Consider the following 16,221-nt stretch of genomic DNA (forward strand, 5'->3'; position numbering starts at 1 on the left):
TCATCAGGGGACAGGGATATGATAGACGCTGACCCTGCAGATTTCCCCAAGATTTCTTTTTAACTCTGGTGGACAGAAAGGTCCCATACTGTGGCTTCTGATGGCAAGGAGGACAGAATGGATTTTAATGTTACAAGTATGAAGGAGCGTATTCATTTAGGATTTAGTGTTGTCAAATTTTAGGAGCAAGAAATTATGTAACATCCACTTGTTCATAGCAGACAAGGAAGCTTCTAAGAAGAGAGAAATCTGAAAAGCAAAGGGCCAAGAACAAAGCCCTGTGGTCCACATTTCAAAGACATAAGCTATTTCAAAATCAAAAGTAGCAAATCTAAATCATATAAATAGAGCAGATTAAACAGAAACGAGTTGGCGAAGGAACAGAAAACAATTGTTGGTCTCAAACAAATCCACACTGAGCATTAGGCAGCATCACAACTACTCATGTCATGCTCCTGGACTTTTGTTGGTTTTCATTTCCCCCTTTACCATCTGTTACGGACATTTATTTTGTAGCACATCAGGCCCACTTCCTGTTTCTAGTCTTTTTGTGTTTTTGGTCTTGATGGTCGCGATTAGTTTCACCCCTTCCCCTGTTCATTTAAACACAGTTCTCCCCCCAGTTCCCTGTCAGTTTGTCCAGTTTTGTTTGCTTTCTTTGTCTGTTTTGTCGCTCTGTTACCTCTCTGCTACGGGACATTACACTTCTTGTTTTGACTCTTTTGTTGGTCTGAGGTCTGAGGGTCATTTTCCCTGTTTGTTCGCTTCTGCTTTAGTATTTAGGTTTGGTTATTGGCTTGTTCCTGTTAGTTTGTTTCTGTTAAGACCCCTTGTTTAGTCTCTGCTTATCCCTGTCTGTCAGTCTTTCTTAAGTGTTTGGTTTGGTTATTGATTTATCCCTGTCTGTCGATTTCTGTTCCGGCACTTGATTTAGTATTTTGTTTATTCCTGTCCGTCTTCCTTTGTATGACTGTTTTGTTGTATTTACTTGTTCTGATTGATTCCTGTATGTGCACACGCTTTGGTTTATGGTTTAGGCTTCACACTGGATGTGTTCGTATGTGCAAACCCCTTTTGGCTAATTTTCATTTCCTTTAGTAGATCAATTGTTTTTTGCAGAGTTGTAAATCCGTGTCCTCAGTTTTCTCCGATTCACCATTTGCTTGTTCTGTCATCACTCTTAGTTTTCCTGTTCTCCCCTTGGAGTGAGTTTCTCTTGTTTTTTCGCTCCTTAATAAAACCTTGACCCCTCCTCTTGCCGTCACCTCATTTGGGTTCCATACTAATACGCAAACCCTTACAACTCAAAATGTAACACAGGACTCAAAATGGCCTAAATTTATAAACATAAAGGCTTCGTTCAGGTGAACTTGAACATGGACGTAATAAGCAGGGCACATAATTAGGTATTATGACAGCACTCACTGACAGCTTAACGTTTTTGGTGGTTTTGCATTTCCTTTAAACTTAAATTTGTACACAAAAGGTATCCTTTGTAGTTGTCTCATTTGGTGGTTTATAAACCCACCTGACTGCTGACTTTCGTGCTCTCCCTAAACTTCAGCTAACTTCTGTCGTGCTAACATTGTCCGTGCTGAGGTGGTGTAAGAGTCTGTCACAAAAGCTTGATGAATAGGACTCTTCCTTTCACTCCAATGTCACCTTGGATGTCACACTGACTTGAATTCATTTGGAGCTGGAATTCTCGGGAGTGACAGTGGAGACTGCTAATCCGTCAGAATGATTTGGTGACAGGCGAAAGTGCTAATCCTTCCATGTTATTCAGTGCCAGTGAGGACTGACTAATCCCTCACTGAGGGCCTGACGTAAAAGAGATGATGCTAACTACACAACTCTCTAGGAAAATGAATAGGAGGGTCTGAGAGCAAGTTCACACTTCCAGTACACACTGATATTAGCACAGTCAATATTGACTGCTGCTCTGGGTATTTACTTGTAAATATCATTTGATACTGAGCCAACAACTTTTACATATGCTGACTAACATCAAATTTGAGGAAGCATAACATTTAAACATCATTAAAACGTGATTTTTTTTTTCATTTCAGTGAATCGGTTTTCATAAAAAAATGCTATAATTGAGACCTTGAATGCACGTAATGCCAGAGCTTATTTCACTCTCTCCCTGCCTAAATACAAATTGATTTGGAGCCGCTGAGAACATGTTGTGGCTTTGGCACAAAACGTCCACATGAGTTCAAACATCTGTCTGAAAAACTAGCTGCTCCAGAAATCAACCCAGCATTCGGGCTTTCATCAGATTCTTGTTAGTAATAATTGCCAACAGGCAAAATTACTACCTAGAAATGTGGAGCCGAATACTGAGAAAATTTCAGGTCCCATGCTGACATGGTTTGTAGGAGGAGGAGGCTTTCCAGGAAATGAAAGGAGTGGAAGTTCGCCAAAAAAAAAAAAAAAAAAAAATTAAAAAGAGATTAAATTATCACAAATTATTTGGAAGTTAATCGGATTTTTTTTAAACTAATATTAATAATAGAGCTGTCGGATGGATTTTGCTTTCTTGGTGTATGACACCTAAATCAACTTCAGTTAATATTTATGATCAGTTTACATAATTGACACAATGCCCTGAGCTATACAAAGTAGAAGCAAGATGTCTCTCCAACCTACACTGGATTCTGCAATTACATTGAAATTATCTTGTCAAAACGCCGAAGATAATCACCTAATAATTACTACTGTGATGAAACTACAGTATTGTTAACTCACAGAGATGAATCATCTTTTGTGAGTGAATGAGCGAGTCAGAGGGAATTGATGAAATGGTGGTCTAAAAATATCTTTGCACAGCAAACAGGTTTACGTTCTTACTGAGAGTAAGAACATCAGAGCATTGATGTTTTTAGGCTATAGAGAATGTGAAGAATTGCATTGTACTGCTTGTTGTGAGGTTTCCCCTGTCTTTTTGTTGGTGAGTTGGGTCTGTGTGTTTTTTTTTTACTCTTTGTCACGATTCTGAAAAGCGTTGTTGCAGTAGGTCACTGCTGCTGTCATAGCAGGTCAACCACTGGACAACTTTTCATGTTCACTGTGCCTTCTCTTCCTCATTCTCTCTTCCCATCTCCATTTTGATCAATTTAAACATCTTTTTAGCCAAACAAAAGAAATGCAGGTAACTCAACCACAGGTAAACAGACTAATCACCATGTGATATTTTGTGTATATAACCTGCATAAAAACTGTATGGAGGGAGTATGTGCAAAATTAATTCTTGACCAGCTCCAGACTTCAGGAATCACAGACCAAAATAGTGTGGCACATAACCGTTTGCAATTACTTTAGGCAAAGAAGACACCATGTGTTATTTGAGGGGCTTTAGTGGTGATTCAGTTGTGATGCTAAGCTAAGCTGATTATCAACTCGTTATTGTTTTATTTTGAACATATAGCTTCTCATCCAAGTTTCAGCAAGAAAACAAGTAATACTTGACTTTGCTGTATTCATGTATTAGTGCTAGGGTAGAGGATTGTCAGTAAACCATCTGTACTAAAAAAGCATCATACCTGCTTATCATATCTCAGCAATTAAATCCAGCTGTTCTTATGCATTTATTAAACCACCAGTTCTTAAGAACTGAAAGTAAATGAAAATGCCTTATTTATGAGGTTCCGTGCTGTTTTCAAATGAGAGTACTTTCCAGAAGAAGCATCTCTTGAATTTTAAAATCAAAGACTGACTGTAATCAATACTTGGGGTCGATGTGGGCATCATATAATTGCAACAGGCCCCTACTAGGACAGTACAAATGCCTCCCTGGAGTTTTGTGGCAAACATAAAAATGTTGACAACAAAAGACCATTTAATATGAGCAGGTTCCTCCCCCCCCCCCCCCCCCCCCTTTTATATTTAGAGTGAAAGAAAAGATGTAAGTTAACATTTGACCTCTTCAAGTGGCAACACCTTTTTGTCAGTGTGGTCTGTTGTCACCTGAACTTAAAAGACTGAAGTTTCTTCACTTTTTGAAATGGTAAATCTTATTTTACATTGTGTGTCAATGTTCTTCCGTCGAGTAAAAACCTTGTATGTGGGGTGTTTTGGTGCTTTCAATGTGATGGCAAACCTATAAACAGCTGAAACTAAACAGTAACACAGTCTTTAAACACATTACACGGGAACTTGTTTGCACAATATAACATGATTTGAATTGTTGTAGGAAAAATCTGGTATAATATGCTCAGATAAATCTTATTTTGGTGAATAGGGAAGGGGGCCTTAGAATCAGTTGTGGCATACATATACCATGAAAAATGGATGAGTTCTACCTCTCCAGACTAAAATTAGACAGAAACCTAATATGGTGAGTGTCCTTCAAGTAACACTGATTTATAAGCAACAACAACAGAGGGACTGTGAGAAAATCTGCTACTCTACAAAACACTTGCCATGATAGGTAGGGAAACGCAATTCCAGTTGACACACCGTGGAAAATCAGATTATTCCTTTTGGTGGAAACCTAAGCAGCCATTGAAATGAAGCAATACTGTCCTTTCAAGAAATCATTCTTCACAATATGATTATTGTGTGACTGTCCTTCAGTGACAACGATGCTGAGGTAGAATATAAAGTGGCATTAAGCATAAATGTACAATGAAGTATGAATATTAATACAAACTTTTCACTACTAGTTGCTACAGATTTGACTGTGTGCATGGTAATATTGGAAAAAAAAAAACCTGACTTTCATAACCTTGCTGGCTTCCTCTTTCTGTTAGAATGATGGCCAGTTATCAGATCAGATATGCAGTAGGTGTCTCTTACACCATTGTTAATGTGGCAGGTGGTGTACAGTAGCTTTTTAGTCGCTTTCAAAAAGCAATAACATGAAAACAAAGATGTGTTTTGTAACGCAGAGAAAGTGGGATGATCATTTTTGTGTGGATTTGTCAACACATGCAACCATTTTCACATTACTCATACCTAATATGTTGTTAGTAATACGACTATTTATAGAACAAATTTAGATTTTGTATTAGTATTTCATATTTATCTGCTTTTCATTTATCAGAATGCGTCAAGCTTAATATTTTAGTCTAATTGTCAGTGTTGCTGTATGAGTTGCATTTTTAAGCTTCTCTCCGTGCCACATTGTAAGTGTTCAGGTAATAGCTGGTAACTATTTAAATGCGAGATGAGACAAATATGTAAAATCCGATCTAACTGGCATAACTAATATTGTTAATGAATTGAACATTAAATGTTTTAAATGTAACAAGTAAAACTGGCAGAAGCTGCTGTGACATAATTCAGCTGGTAGGGGAACATGATTCTCACCTTATTCATATCCTCAGTATGGAAGCAGTTATTGAGGTTGTAGTGTAGAACTGCTTTGCCATCGCTCCATCTGTCTGAGCAAACACCGACTAAGTTACAACAGGAATTTTCTAAATCCAGAAACTAGAAGGTAAAGAAACACCACCTCGTGGGGGTTGCAGCACAGCAGAAGTGCAACAAGCCACATGGTGGAAGACAGGATACACTGCTGATGGCTCAACAAGGCACCGCTTCAGAGAAAACATGGCCAGTGGTGCAGAAAGGAGCTGTTTAATTGGCAGAGTTTGAATGCACAAGCACTAATTAGCCAAGAAGAACACGTTCAAGTTCCAAATCCCAACAGCATCCTGAAAACTCCGTTGACATTTTGCACTCTGCAGGATGGTCAGTGGGTGTGCAGACTGCCACAATTCCCAGAATAGAAAATGCACTTATTAGTTCTGTGAATACACAACGAATTATCACTGAACTGAGGGCGGGCTATAGTAAAAGTACACAATTCAACATCTCTATTAGCTTAAAGCTCCTCCACAATATTATATATGCAGTGAGGTGTCTGTTACATCCAAGATCTATTAAATGCATATTGCATCCAAATCAATTTTGAATAAATATGGTGACCAGCTATGACCCGAACACAAAGGGAAGTTAAAGATCTAAAATAATTGCATGTTTCTTTGTTGAGACAGCTTAAAACAGAACTCGTACCTCTCTCGTGTTTTGTTGATTCAATGTACCACAACAAAATTCCTCTTTGAATCAGCGTTAAATTCCCTGTGAAACACTATTAGCATAAAATGCAATTTGCACACACATTTGTTTGTGCACACGCAGACGCAAAACCTATGATTAGTTTAACGATGTGTCCTTTCAGCTTAGTTATCATGCCAACTATGTTATGTTGTATACCAATGCTGCCACGGTAATTGCCAACATGCAAACACGCTCATGCGAAATAATTCCATTATTCATGCCACTGTTATATACGGAAATGAGCAAGAGCGGCAGAGCAGTCGGGCTATGTTTAATATTTCAAGAGAAACAATAGTGTGAATGAATGAATCCACTTTTTCTGACTGCTGCAATCTTAAGTGACAAATTATATTTTTAAAGAATTACTTTTTTTTTGGAACAAATGAGCAAAACATACATTAAACATCTTTGCAGAGGTTGTAATGGGAGTGAGGCGAATACAATATATGTTGAAGAAAAAAATTCTTTCGAAGAAGCTGGGTGGGAAATAATTGCAGCCATATGAATTCAAAGCCTCACACGTGCAGGACTGTGGGATGAGGAAAGATGATTTAGTAGAGATGCACCATAACCACAAAAATGAGCCAATCTCTTCAACATTTAGCTTGTTGCAGTCCTGCAGATGATTCTCTCTCACCAAGGTACAACACAAAGAATTATTGTTAAGGGCTTATTATTAAAACGGCAAGAAAAGTTTAAGCACAATTTAGTCAATAAAATTCATTATTATGTCATTAATAATTTTGAGGCGATCAATACTTTTCAACATTAATTGGTGCAGTCCAATTAAGTTCTCCTCAGTTAAAATATGTTTGCTTTGCTCCTGTCAAAGGCCACGGATCTGGAAAGAGGTTTGATAATGAACTGGGATGTTAGGGTGCTCATCTTGACAAATAGGCCCACAGATTAAAATCAACATGTGCACAGAGCATTGCCTGAGTATAGCCGTCATCACTTTCTCCGACCTTACTCGGTTAAAATCATATTAGAAATCGCAGTCAACCCAAGCAAACAAGGGTTTTATGTAATCTTGTAAGCGTGGCTTTCCACATTTCTTTGTGTATTTCTGCTTAATCTTACACTCTCTTATTTTTTCTCCACACTCTCACTCTCACAGTGACTCATGCATCACCCTACAGCTCCTTTTCAGCTGTCAGATTTTCTACAGTTTCACTGTGATTCTAATTCAATTCAGAACCAAATCCCAAAACACTCAACCCTGTAGGCTGCCCTTCTCAGTGACCCCCCCCCAACATTACCATTTACCCAGAATTCTGTGGGAGCTTGCATGTTTTCCAACTTGCCCATGGCACAGTTTCAAATGTTCATAAAATTATGGCTAAACTCAAAGGATGTGAGAAGAGACGGTCATTCCACAAGTTTCTGAGTGCCACCTACAGTAGCTCTCTCTGAGCCACACTGTCATAGCTGAGAGTCAGATACCGGTCAGACACTCTGTAACTTCTTCAACTGACCCTCAATTAACCTTAACTAACATCAGCTAAGTGCTTTCGTAGTATAAAATGTAATTACAGTTGAGTTAAAAAATGTTTTCACACAAGTCTGGCATATCATTTTAATTATTTTACTATATTTCTTATATACACTCTTTGACCATTTTGTTACTTTTGCTGATAAAATAACTTTTGTACTTGCTGAATGTGCATTAAATATTTTGCTGATGAAGAAAAAATATTATTAGTTTTATTTGCCATTTTAAAATAATGCGAAGAAAATGTTTATATATGCATAACTGATTATAATTTTATTAAAATATTTATATTAAAAAGCTTATTTACTAAAAGAATCCTGCACCCATAGACATTTAATGACTTTGTCATTAATTTTAAGTTATGTTACATATGTTAGTTTAATGTTCCCGAATTGATTCTTCTTCTACCTCTGTATTTGTTCTGCCCCTTCAACTAAATGCTCCAGGACTTTTACTAGCATGAGCGTGAGCCTTTTACTTTTTATTTCCAGTACCCTGTTTTACAGTTACCAAACAAAACATTACATTTTGAGACATTAAACCAAAAATGGCAGAAAGAGAGTAAGATGCATTTCTGGTCTCCTTCAGCACCAAAGAAGATTGTCTGCATTTTTGGCTTTTTTCATTAGCATTCCACTATGTTTACATTCTGCTTTTTAGTGCTGGGAAAATATCATACAGTTAGTTAGTTTCCTCCTCAGAAAATGATGAGGTGTTTTAGTTTTGCTCTGAAAACAGTAAAAATCAGTAAAAACAGTAACTTAGCACAACTTAGCACAAAGGGGAACTGCAGAGTCACGCAATAACTATCTGCTGGTTCGTCTCTTAAGCTTTTACTTTTCACACAGCGCATACAGTACATTATAAAGTACTTTCTTAAATTTTTAAATATCTTAGATGACTTTGTCAAATAGTCTTTTTCATATGATCAATGCTTAAAGAGCCAAATTAAATAAACATAATTCAGTGTTGTGGACAAAATAAAAGGTGAGAACTTCCAAGGAGTGGGATACTTTTATACACAATCTAGAAATAATGTTAAAAATATATTTTGATGGAGATCATAAATGTAACTTTATATTAATAATAAGTCATTTAGATGTGACACTGTGGTTTAATGATCAACTACCACTGGGTTTAAATGTAGCATCCTTTTCCTGAATCTTGTAATTGTGACCACACTTCATGAGTTAGCAGCTGTCTGTTCTTATTCTGTATTTAGCAACATGTAGAAAATGATTTTTTTTCCCCGTTCACTCTTTCCGCCACCTGTCATTTCCAGAAAGTCTAAAAAGCTTCAACCAGCTTTTGCTGGAAGAATGAAGCTCTCTGTAAAACAAGTAAGTTGATCTGCAGTTAATTCCGAACAGGTGCCAAGCAAGAAAAATCTAAATGGGAGCTACACAAGCCAAAAATTTGTCTACATTGACCTTAAATGATTGATTTTAATCCTACCAGTGTTCAAAGAAATGGCTTATCAATGCTGGCATTCTTGCTACAATTTAAGGATTTGTTACGTCTGGCAGACTTTATCACACTGTTTTATCTTTGGCTCCTTGGTTCTTCCAGACGTGTATTTCTTGAAACCATATTCTGATTCTCTACGGTGAAACTATTACATTACATGTCAGCCCTTATCGGCTATCTATTCACTCATTCTGTAGAGAAACTTGTCATAAAGGCAAATAACTGAAAACCAAAATACAGAAAACTGAAGACAGCTGTATGCTGGATATAGATTGGAACATCAAACAGAATCAAAGCGACATTATTTTTCAAGGTTATGCACATGAACAAGCGCTGAAGTACTATTTTAACCCAAGGACATGATTCACGGTTTTAGGGAATCCTTATTATATACATGTCTGCATTGTGTAGCCTGTGTCAAGACAGATTATAATCTGTTGTATTTAATGTAATTCTGGCACGTCTTCCAAGGAGATTTGCAGTTTAAAAATGTAGAGAATGCTCTTTAGAGTCTGATGCATGTACTGTTTGCAAATAAGGTCTTTCCAATTGCCTGTCAGAGAAGCTGTCTCTCCCTTTAAGGTTTAACTCTGGAGAAAATAAAAAGAAGTGCTCCAGCATGGTGATAGTGTGCTTTTTCTGATGTGAGCTTAAATAACTTACGAGGCTGTACTGTTTTCATGTCCAACTCTGAACAGAGCTGCGTTAGGACTGCATGCTGCATGACACACAACTCTCCAACACATCACCAGACCAGTTCCCCACTGCAGACAACAGACAACTGGACTGTAATTATTAAACAGCGAAACTGTGATGAACAGAGGCTGACGGGTAAAGGCAGACTGATAAATACACAAAGGCAGGAACAGGCTTGTGGACAGATAACAGGGGATATATATAGACAGATATAGTTACCAGTGCACCAAATGGATGGGCAACAAGACAGGTAGACAAATAGCAGGACGATCAGAATGACAGCTTGGAAACACCTCAAACTAGGCTCTGCTATACCAATGAAACTGAATTTCCATCAGTGTATTTACTTTGTGTCTTTTCTGTATGTGAGCACTAAAGCACCATGAAAAAATATCACCACGCTTACTATATTTCTATATTTCCTTTTTTCATTAGTGTGATTGGCAGGCTACATAGAACGAATAGGAGTAAGGGTTTGTAGTTGCTGTGGCAACGGCCTGCTCTTTGTTAAAGGCTACATTCCTGGCATCTGATGTGTCTGCGCTGTGATCGATAAAATCCCAGCCTGCAGGGACTGATGAACGGACCGGGGCTTTTGCCAGGCCAGCCAGGACTCGGGGAAAGAAACGGAGTTAGGTGGAAGATGTGTGAACAGGAAGACAGAGAGATAAAAGAGCGATAGAAAGAAGAGGGAAAGAGGAGGGAGACGGAGATGCCAGTAGCGCTGCTGATGCTGCTACTGTTGAGCTGGGCAGAGGGCTGTGGGAAAGAGAATGAGTGAATGTGCGCCGCAGCTCCCTCTTCCTTATCTTGGCTTTTTTTCTGAACGTCACTCACTTCACTATCAAAGTAAGGTATGTGTCTGTCCGCGTGCTCATCATTTGCTTACAGCATTGGCAGGATTTGGCTTTGTCGTGAATGACAAAGCTCTGCAAGCAGCCAAAAGCCTTTACAAAAGGTGCTTTTTGATATTTCTAGCATTTTTCTTTGCCTTTGTGATAATGCATTCAAATTTCCGCCGCTCACAGATGTGTCTTACATTCTGCACACCCAATTGGCAAAGATAGCCATGAGGAGAATGCAGATAGTACTGGTAATGAGGCAATTATGGCCAGTCTCTCTGTCTACATAACCATCTGTCAATTCAACAACCTGTGGCTGCAGGAAGGTGTTTTTCTATCAAGGTCTGTGTCTTTCCGAGCTGTGAAGAGAGAAAATAATGTTTTACAGAGTCAAACTATTTATCTAGCCCCTCGTTAACCCGTCGTCATCTCTTCTTCCCGTGAACCCCTCTGTGTGGTGATTTTTCGCTGAAGAAATTAACAAAATGTTAAAGACGTGACAAAAAGAGGAGAGCAACAATCAAACAAATTCACTGCGCCGTGAACCGCAACTGGCAAACATTAACCAGTTTCAACGTGAATCTGTGAAAAAGTGGACTAATGTCTGGAACAAACTTAAAACAGATGTATTGAATATTAAGAAGCAGTAATTTGTGATTACAAGCAGTAAAATGGTAACAAGAAAAGCAATAAGGCAGTGAGGCTAAAAAACAGTTGGAAGCAAGATTATGTAAATGTATTCAGCTGTTAATTTTCACAGCTCTTGTGTTCATTGCTGGCTTTTTTCTTATTATTTAATGAAATTTGAAAAAAGAAGCATTTTCCATGTAAAAGGACATATGTTTAAATGCAACATCTTAGCAATACATATAGAAATGTTGTGTATTCAGTGTAAAATTAAACAATGGGACATTTAGATGAGTCAGTACGATTCTTATTCTCATATATGTTTGTTTCCATTAATTCCATGAATCCATTAGGGCTTATGTGTGTGCTCTGTGCATTTTCTTATAGAAGCTGGGTTTGTATTTTATTCTTAACGGCTGAACACAATGTATTGCATTTGCTACATGCAGACAGACATGCACTGTGACCAACATAAACTCAAGAGCAGTAAAGCCACATAGGCATTTAGCCTCACTGCACCATCTCTAGCGAGAGTCATTTTCTTGCCATCAGGCTCAAACTTCTTCCATCATCATAAAGCATCTCCAGTTAGCCTGCAACCTTTTGTGCTAACACAGTGATGAACGTTTACATTTTTCTGCTGCTGATATTTCTCTTGCTCTGTCTTGCCCTGCTGTGAGTTTAATTCCATTTTATCCACCTTGCCAGGAAGAGGGACAGTTCATTATAGGAGACATAAAGTGTAAAAGGTGCTGGGGATGTGGGGGTGCAGACAGGTGAAAAAAGTCCGAGTCGGGTGTTCTAACACATTTCTTGTACTTGTATTGTGTCTTACAGGGCTTGTCCGTGATGGTGCTCTGTGTGGACAAGAAGCTGTGCCATGACAGAGGGCAACGTGGGTAAAAGAGACATGAGACACCCAGCCCTGCACCACTGCCACCTCTTCCTGGGCGGGGCTTTGCTGCTTCTCCTGGCCAGCTCAGCTCTGTGTTGCCCCGCCCGCTGTGAATGTTCTGCCCAAAGCAAGTCGGTTAGTTGCCATCGCAAGCGCCTGGCCACGATCCCTGAAGGGATTCCCATCGAGACGCGTGTCCTGGACCTCAGTAAGAACAAACTACGCCTCATCACGCCGGAAAACTTCTCATCGTTCCAGCAGTTGGAAGACTTGGACCTCAGTGACAACCTCATTAGCGTGGTTGAGCCAGGCTCATTTCGCTCCCAGCTTGCTCTCCGCTCGCTTAACTTCTGCAGTAACTTGCTTCAGCTGATTCCTGCTGGTGTGCTGTCAGGCCTGACGAACCTCACCCGTCTTGACCTCAGCCACAACCGGCTGGTGGTTCTTCTGGATCATGCCTTTCAGGATCTGCGCAGGTTGTCATCCCTTGAGGTGGGTGACAACGAGCTGGTTTTCATCTCTCAAAGGGCTTTTACAGGATTACTTGGACTCCAGAGTCTGACCCTGGAGCGGTCCAATCTAACCGTGGTCCCTACTGATGCCCTCGCACATCTGCACAGTCTAGTTGAACTGCGCATGCGCTACCTGAGTATTAATTTTCTAAAGCCTTTCTCATTTAAGAAGTTATCTCATCTCCGCCGACTAGAGATTGATTACTGGCCCTGGCTGGACACACTATCTCCCCTCTCACTGAACGGCCTCAACCTCACAACATTATTCATAACCAACACTAACCTCTCTGCCTTCCCCGGTGCAGCACTGCACAACCTGCCTTACCTCACACATCTCAACTTGTCCTATTGCCGCATCCATCACATCCATCAGGGTGATTTGGGGCAACTCCCACACCTGCTGGAGCTCCGCCTTCAAGGAGCCCAGCTGGTTTCTATCGAGCCTTTTGCCTTTGTAGGCCTCACATCTTTGCAGCTACTGGATGTGTCACAGAATCGTCTGGACTCGCTGGAAAGGGGAGTGTTTGCCTCAACAAGCAGTCTCCAGAGGCTTTGTCTGGGTGGAAATCCATTAGTGTGTGACTGCAGATTGCTTTGGCTGCTCAATAGCCACAAGCCCACCTCTCTGCAGATTCAGGATGCCCAGCCTGAGTGCAGTGCCCCAGAGCATCTCCTAGGGAAAACTCTCCGTGACCTCAAGGAACCTCTGGTCTCTAGGTATATGACCTGCACTAAACCACGGATTGGACCCAACATGACCCAGCTGCTGATGGCTGATGAGGGTCAGCTGGTTCGCCTGAGCTGCATGGCGGAGGGAGCACCACGGCCCTCTGTGGTCTGGATTACACCTCACAGACGCTACGTCACAGCCAAAAGTAGTGGCAGAGTTGAAGTCCAACCAGATGGTACCCTGGAGATCAAGGCAGTAGAGCTGCATGACAGTGGGGTGTACTTATGTATCGCTAGCAACCCTGCTGGCAACGCTAGCCTGTCAGCCTCTTTAGCTGTGAAGAGTCTGGGCATTGGGGACAGATTTCACAATAGCAGCAGGAGCTCAAACTATCTGACAGACTCTAACAGCACATCTGGGAATGGGACAGTACTGTACAACATGACAGTCCCTATAGACATTAAGACCATCATTATATCTACAGCCATGGGCTGCCTGTCCTTTCTAGGTGTGGTCATCTTCTGCTTCCTGCTTCTCTTTGCGTGGAGCCGAGGCAAAGGACGCCATAAGAGCAACTTTGACATTGAGTATGTCCCTCGCAAATCCAACGGGGGAGCATCTGAGGTGACAGAAACCAGTGGCCCACGACGGGTCAATATGAAAATGATCTGAAAACAACACAGACCGAAGACGACACAGTGCACACATATCAGCTGAAAAAAGTTTTTTCTATGACACAGTGGATTTGTGACAAAAGAAAGTGATGTACTATTATAGTGGGTGTCAATATGACGGTGATCTAGTGATAAAGTGGACATGTGAATATAAAATATATGAATATATGAAACCGTGGACGTGTTTATATGACATAATGTTCTCTTACAGTACATTGAATATAATACTATAATCAACATATCAATATGGGAGTGACATAGTGCTGCACTAGGCATGTGTTTCAGTGGTGATTTGATAAGTGATGATGTTGTCGACTCGCCGTGACACCAAGGTGAAGGAAGGAGCTGCTGGGAGTGACAGGGGTCATCTTTGCTTGGCAGTAGAGTCGTCATTGCTGGAACATGTCAGGACTAAATTGTTTAATACTCATCTTAGCTGCAGTGTGAACGGTGTGCGTCGTGTTCATGGGTGCGTGTGTGCGTGTATGTGTATGTGTGCGCGCATGTTGCGTTTGTGTGTTTCTTTGTGCATGTGCACGCATTGCCTTCCTCGTTGGATGGAGTAATTCAAATGAATGATTGGGCCCAAAGCATTTTTACAGGCCTTTATTTCTGTTTAGTTATTGTAACAACAGTATTGTCACTGTTGCGTAAAAAAAAACGAAAAAACAAAAAAGAGGATCTATCTATGTTTGTATGCAAAACCACAATTATAATCTTCAAGATAAATGCTGCATACATTTTGAAACAGGTCATTATCCGCCGTGAAATTACTCCAACGTTACACAGGGATTTTTCTAAACTGAAGGAGATGTTAGGTACACACAGTAGTTCCAATGTGAAGCTTTGTCTTTACCGTAGAGCTCACTTTTCAGCAGCACTTACACACCTTTTTTGAGAAATAGCAGTGGTCAGTGGTGTTATTACTCTGGCTTCCAGCTGTAGAAGTGGCATGTTAAACCCGTTTTATAACATAATAAATCATGGGCAGATTTTCCTGGCAGACAAATCCCTTGATATGATAAAAAAGAGTCGGTTACCAGACACAATGGCAAAGATTTACTGGTTGGTGCCCTCTTTGGGAAAAGACAAAGTTGAGCTTCACAGATTTATGGGTTGAATTTTGCTCTTCTCTCATATTTCTTTGATCGCACCACTTCAAGCTAGCACGTCCAGATTCTTCCCTCGGGCACCACGGGGTTCTGGGTATTTCATAGATGGCAATTTGAAAGTTGTGGTGGAATCTTGTAATGTTCAGTTTTTTTGTTGAAAATGTTTTCAATGTTTAGAAAAAAAGAAAAACAGTGAAACTGTTAGGGGCAATTCTTTGTAATGCAGGGATGTGGGTGTTAACTTGTGTGATCCTGTTGTGATAAAATGTTTAAGCTTGTATAATTGTTTTCATATGACAAAGTTATGGGTCTATTTTCCAATTGAAATAAATCTTAATCATACCCCTGAGATTGTTAACATTTTGTTTTTGCTTCTTAGTCAAACAAATTATGTTTTTAGTCAATAGTATTTTTATGTTATGCTTTATATCTCAAGACGTTATTACCATAATATTAAACTTTTCCTTTTTTATTGTTTTCATACAGTCTTGACTTTACGTGCCCAAAATCAGTTCTTGGGCATTATTGCACCAGTTTCTCCTTTCACATTAATCACTGGTGTCTCCTCCACAGACCGTCAAGGCCAAATAGATTCATAATGTCTTTTCCTGTGCGGCTTCTGTCCCTAAAGCTTCTGTAACTCAATGCAATTTGTCACTGAGCAATTCTTTCATTGATACAACTGAAAAAAGAAAAAAAAAACATATTTAAGTTTCCACTTTATGTAGATTAAAATCCGTATTTCCCTCATATTTTTAATGTCTGGGTTCTCTATTTCAGTGGCAGATGTAGACTATTTAATGATATAGCAAAGGGGTATCAAGAGGTTTTGGCGGGGGGCCCAGGTTTGGGGTATCTGGGGGTTTTGTGTATATATATATAATTAATTGTCACTGATTTTCAGTCTAATTCCTACAATTCTGCTTTAATGTAAAACATCATAAATGTCTATGAATTACACGGACATGTAATTAGTACATGTATGTAAATTATAATAAACTCGTTTCTGTTTTCCCCTGTATTAAATCACATTTCCCTTTACTCTGTAAAACCCTCCTGGTGATGTTTATTGCACATTCAGCTAGTACAAATGTCCCTTCATAATAAGTTTATCAACTGGGACACACGTTTTCATCGATTAAATTTGAATTTTTCTACTAAAATGTTC

At 39.6% G+C, this 16,221-nt stretch overlaps 1 protein-coding gene across 3 annotated transcripts in view; it reads left to right on the forward strand.

Moving 5' to 3' along the window:
- Positions 1 to 15,916, forward strand: part of lingo2b (leucine rich repeat and Ig domain containing 2b) — a 30,916-nt gene extending 15,000 nt beyond the window's left edge. Inside the window, exons 1-2 of one of the 3 annotated variants that reach the window (XM_067480401.1) lie at positions 10,222 to 10,575; positions 12,028 to 15,916. In XM_067480401.1, coding sequence (XP_067336502.1) covers positions 12,071 to 13,939 — 1,869 coding nt within the window. In that variant the 5' untranslated portion in view covers positions 10,222 to 10,575; positions 12,028 to 12,070 and the 3' untranslated portion in view covers positions 13,940 to 15,916. Of the gene's footprint in view, positions 1 to 10,221; positions 10,576 to 12,027 lie in introns of those variants that run through there. The other 2 variants (XM_067480402.1, XM_067480400.1) reach the window with 2 other exon arrangements.
- The last annotated feature ends 305 nt before the right edge of the window (positions 15,917 to 16,221 follow it).

This window comes from Channa argus, chromosome 16 (genome assembly GCF_033026475.1).
Source record: "Channa argus isolate prfri chromosome 16, Channa argus male v1.0, whole genome shotgun sequence".
NCBI classification, from domain to species: Eukaryota; Metazoa; Chordata; class Actinopteri; order Anabantiformes; family Channidae; genus Channa; species Channa argus.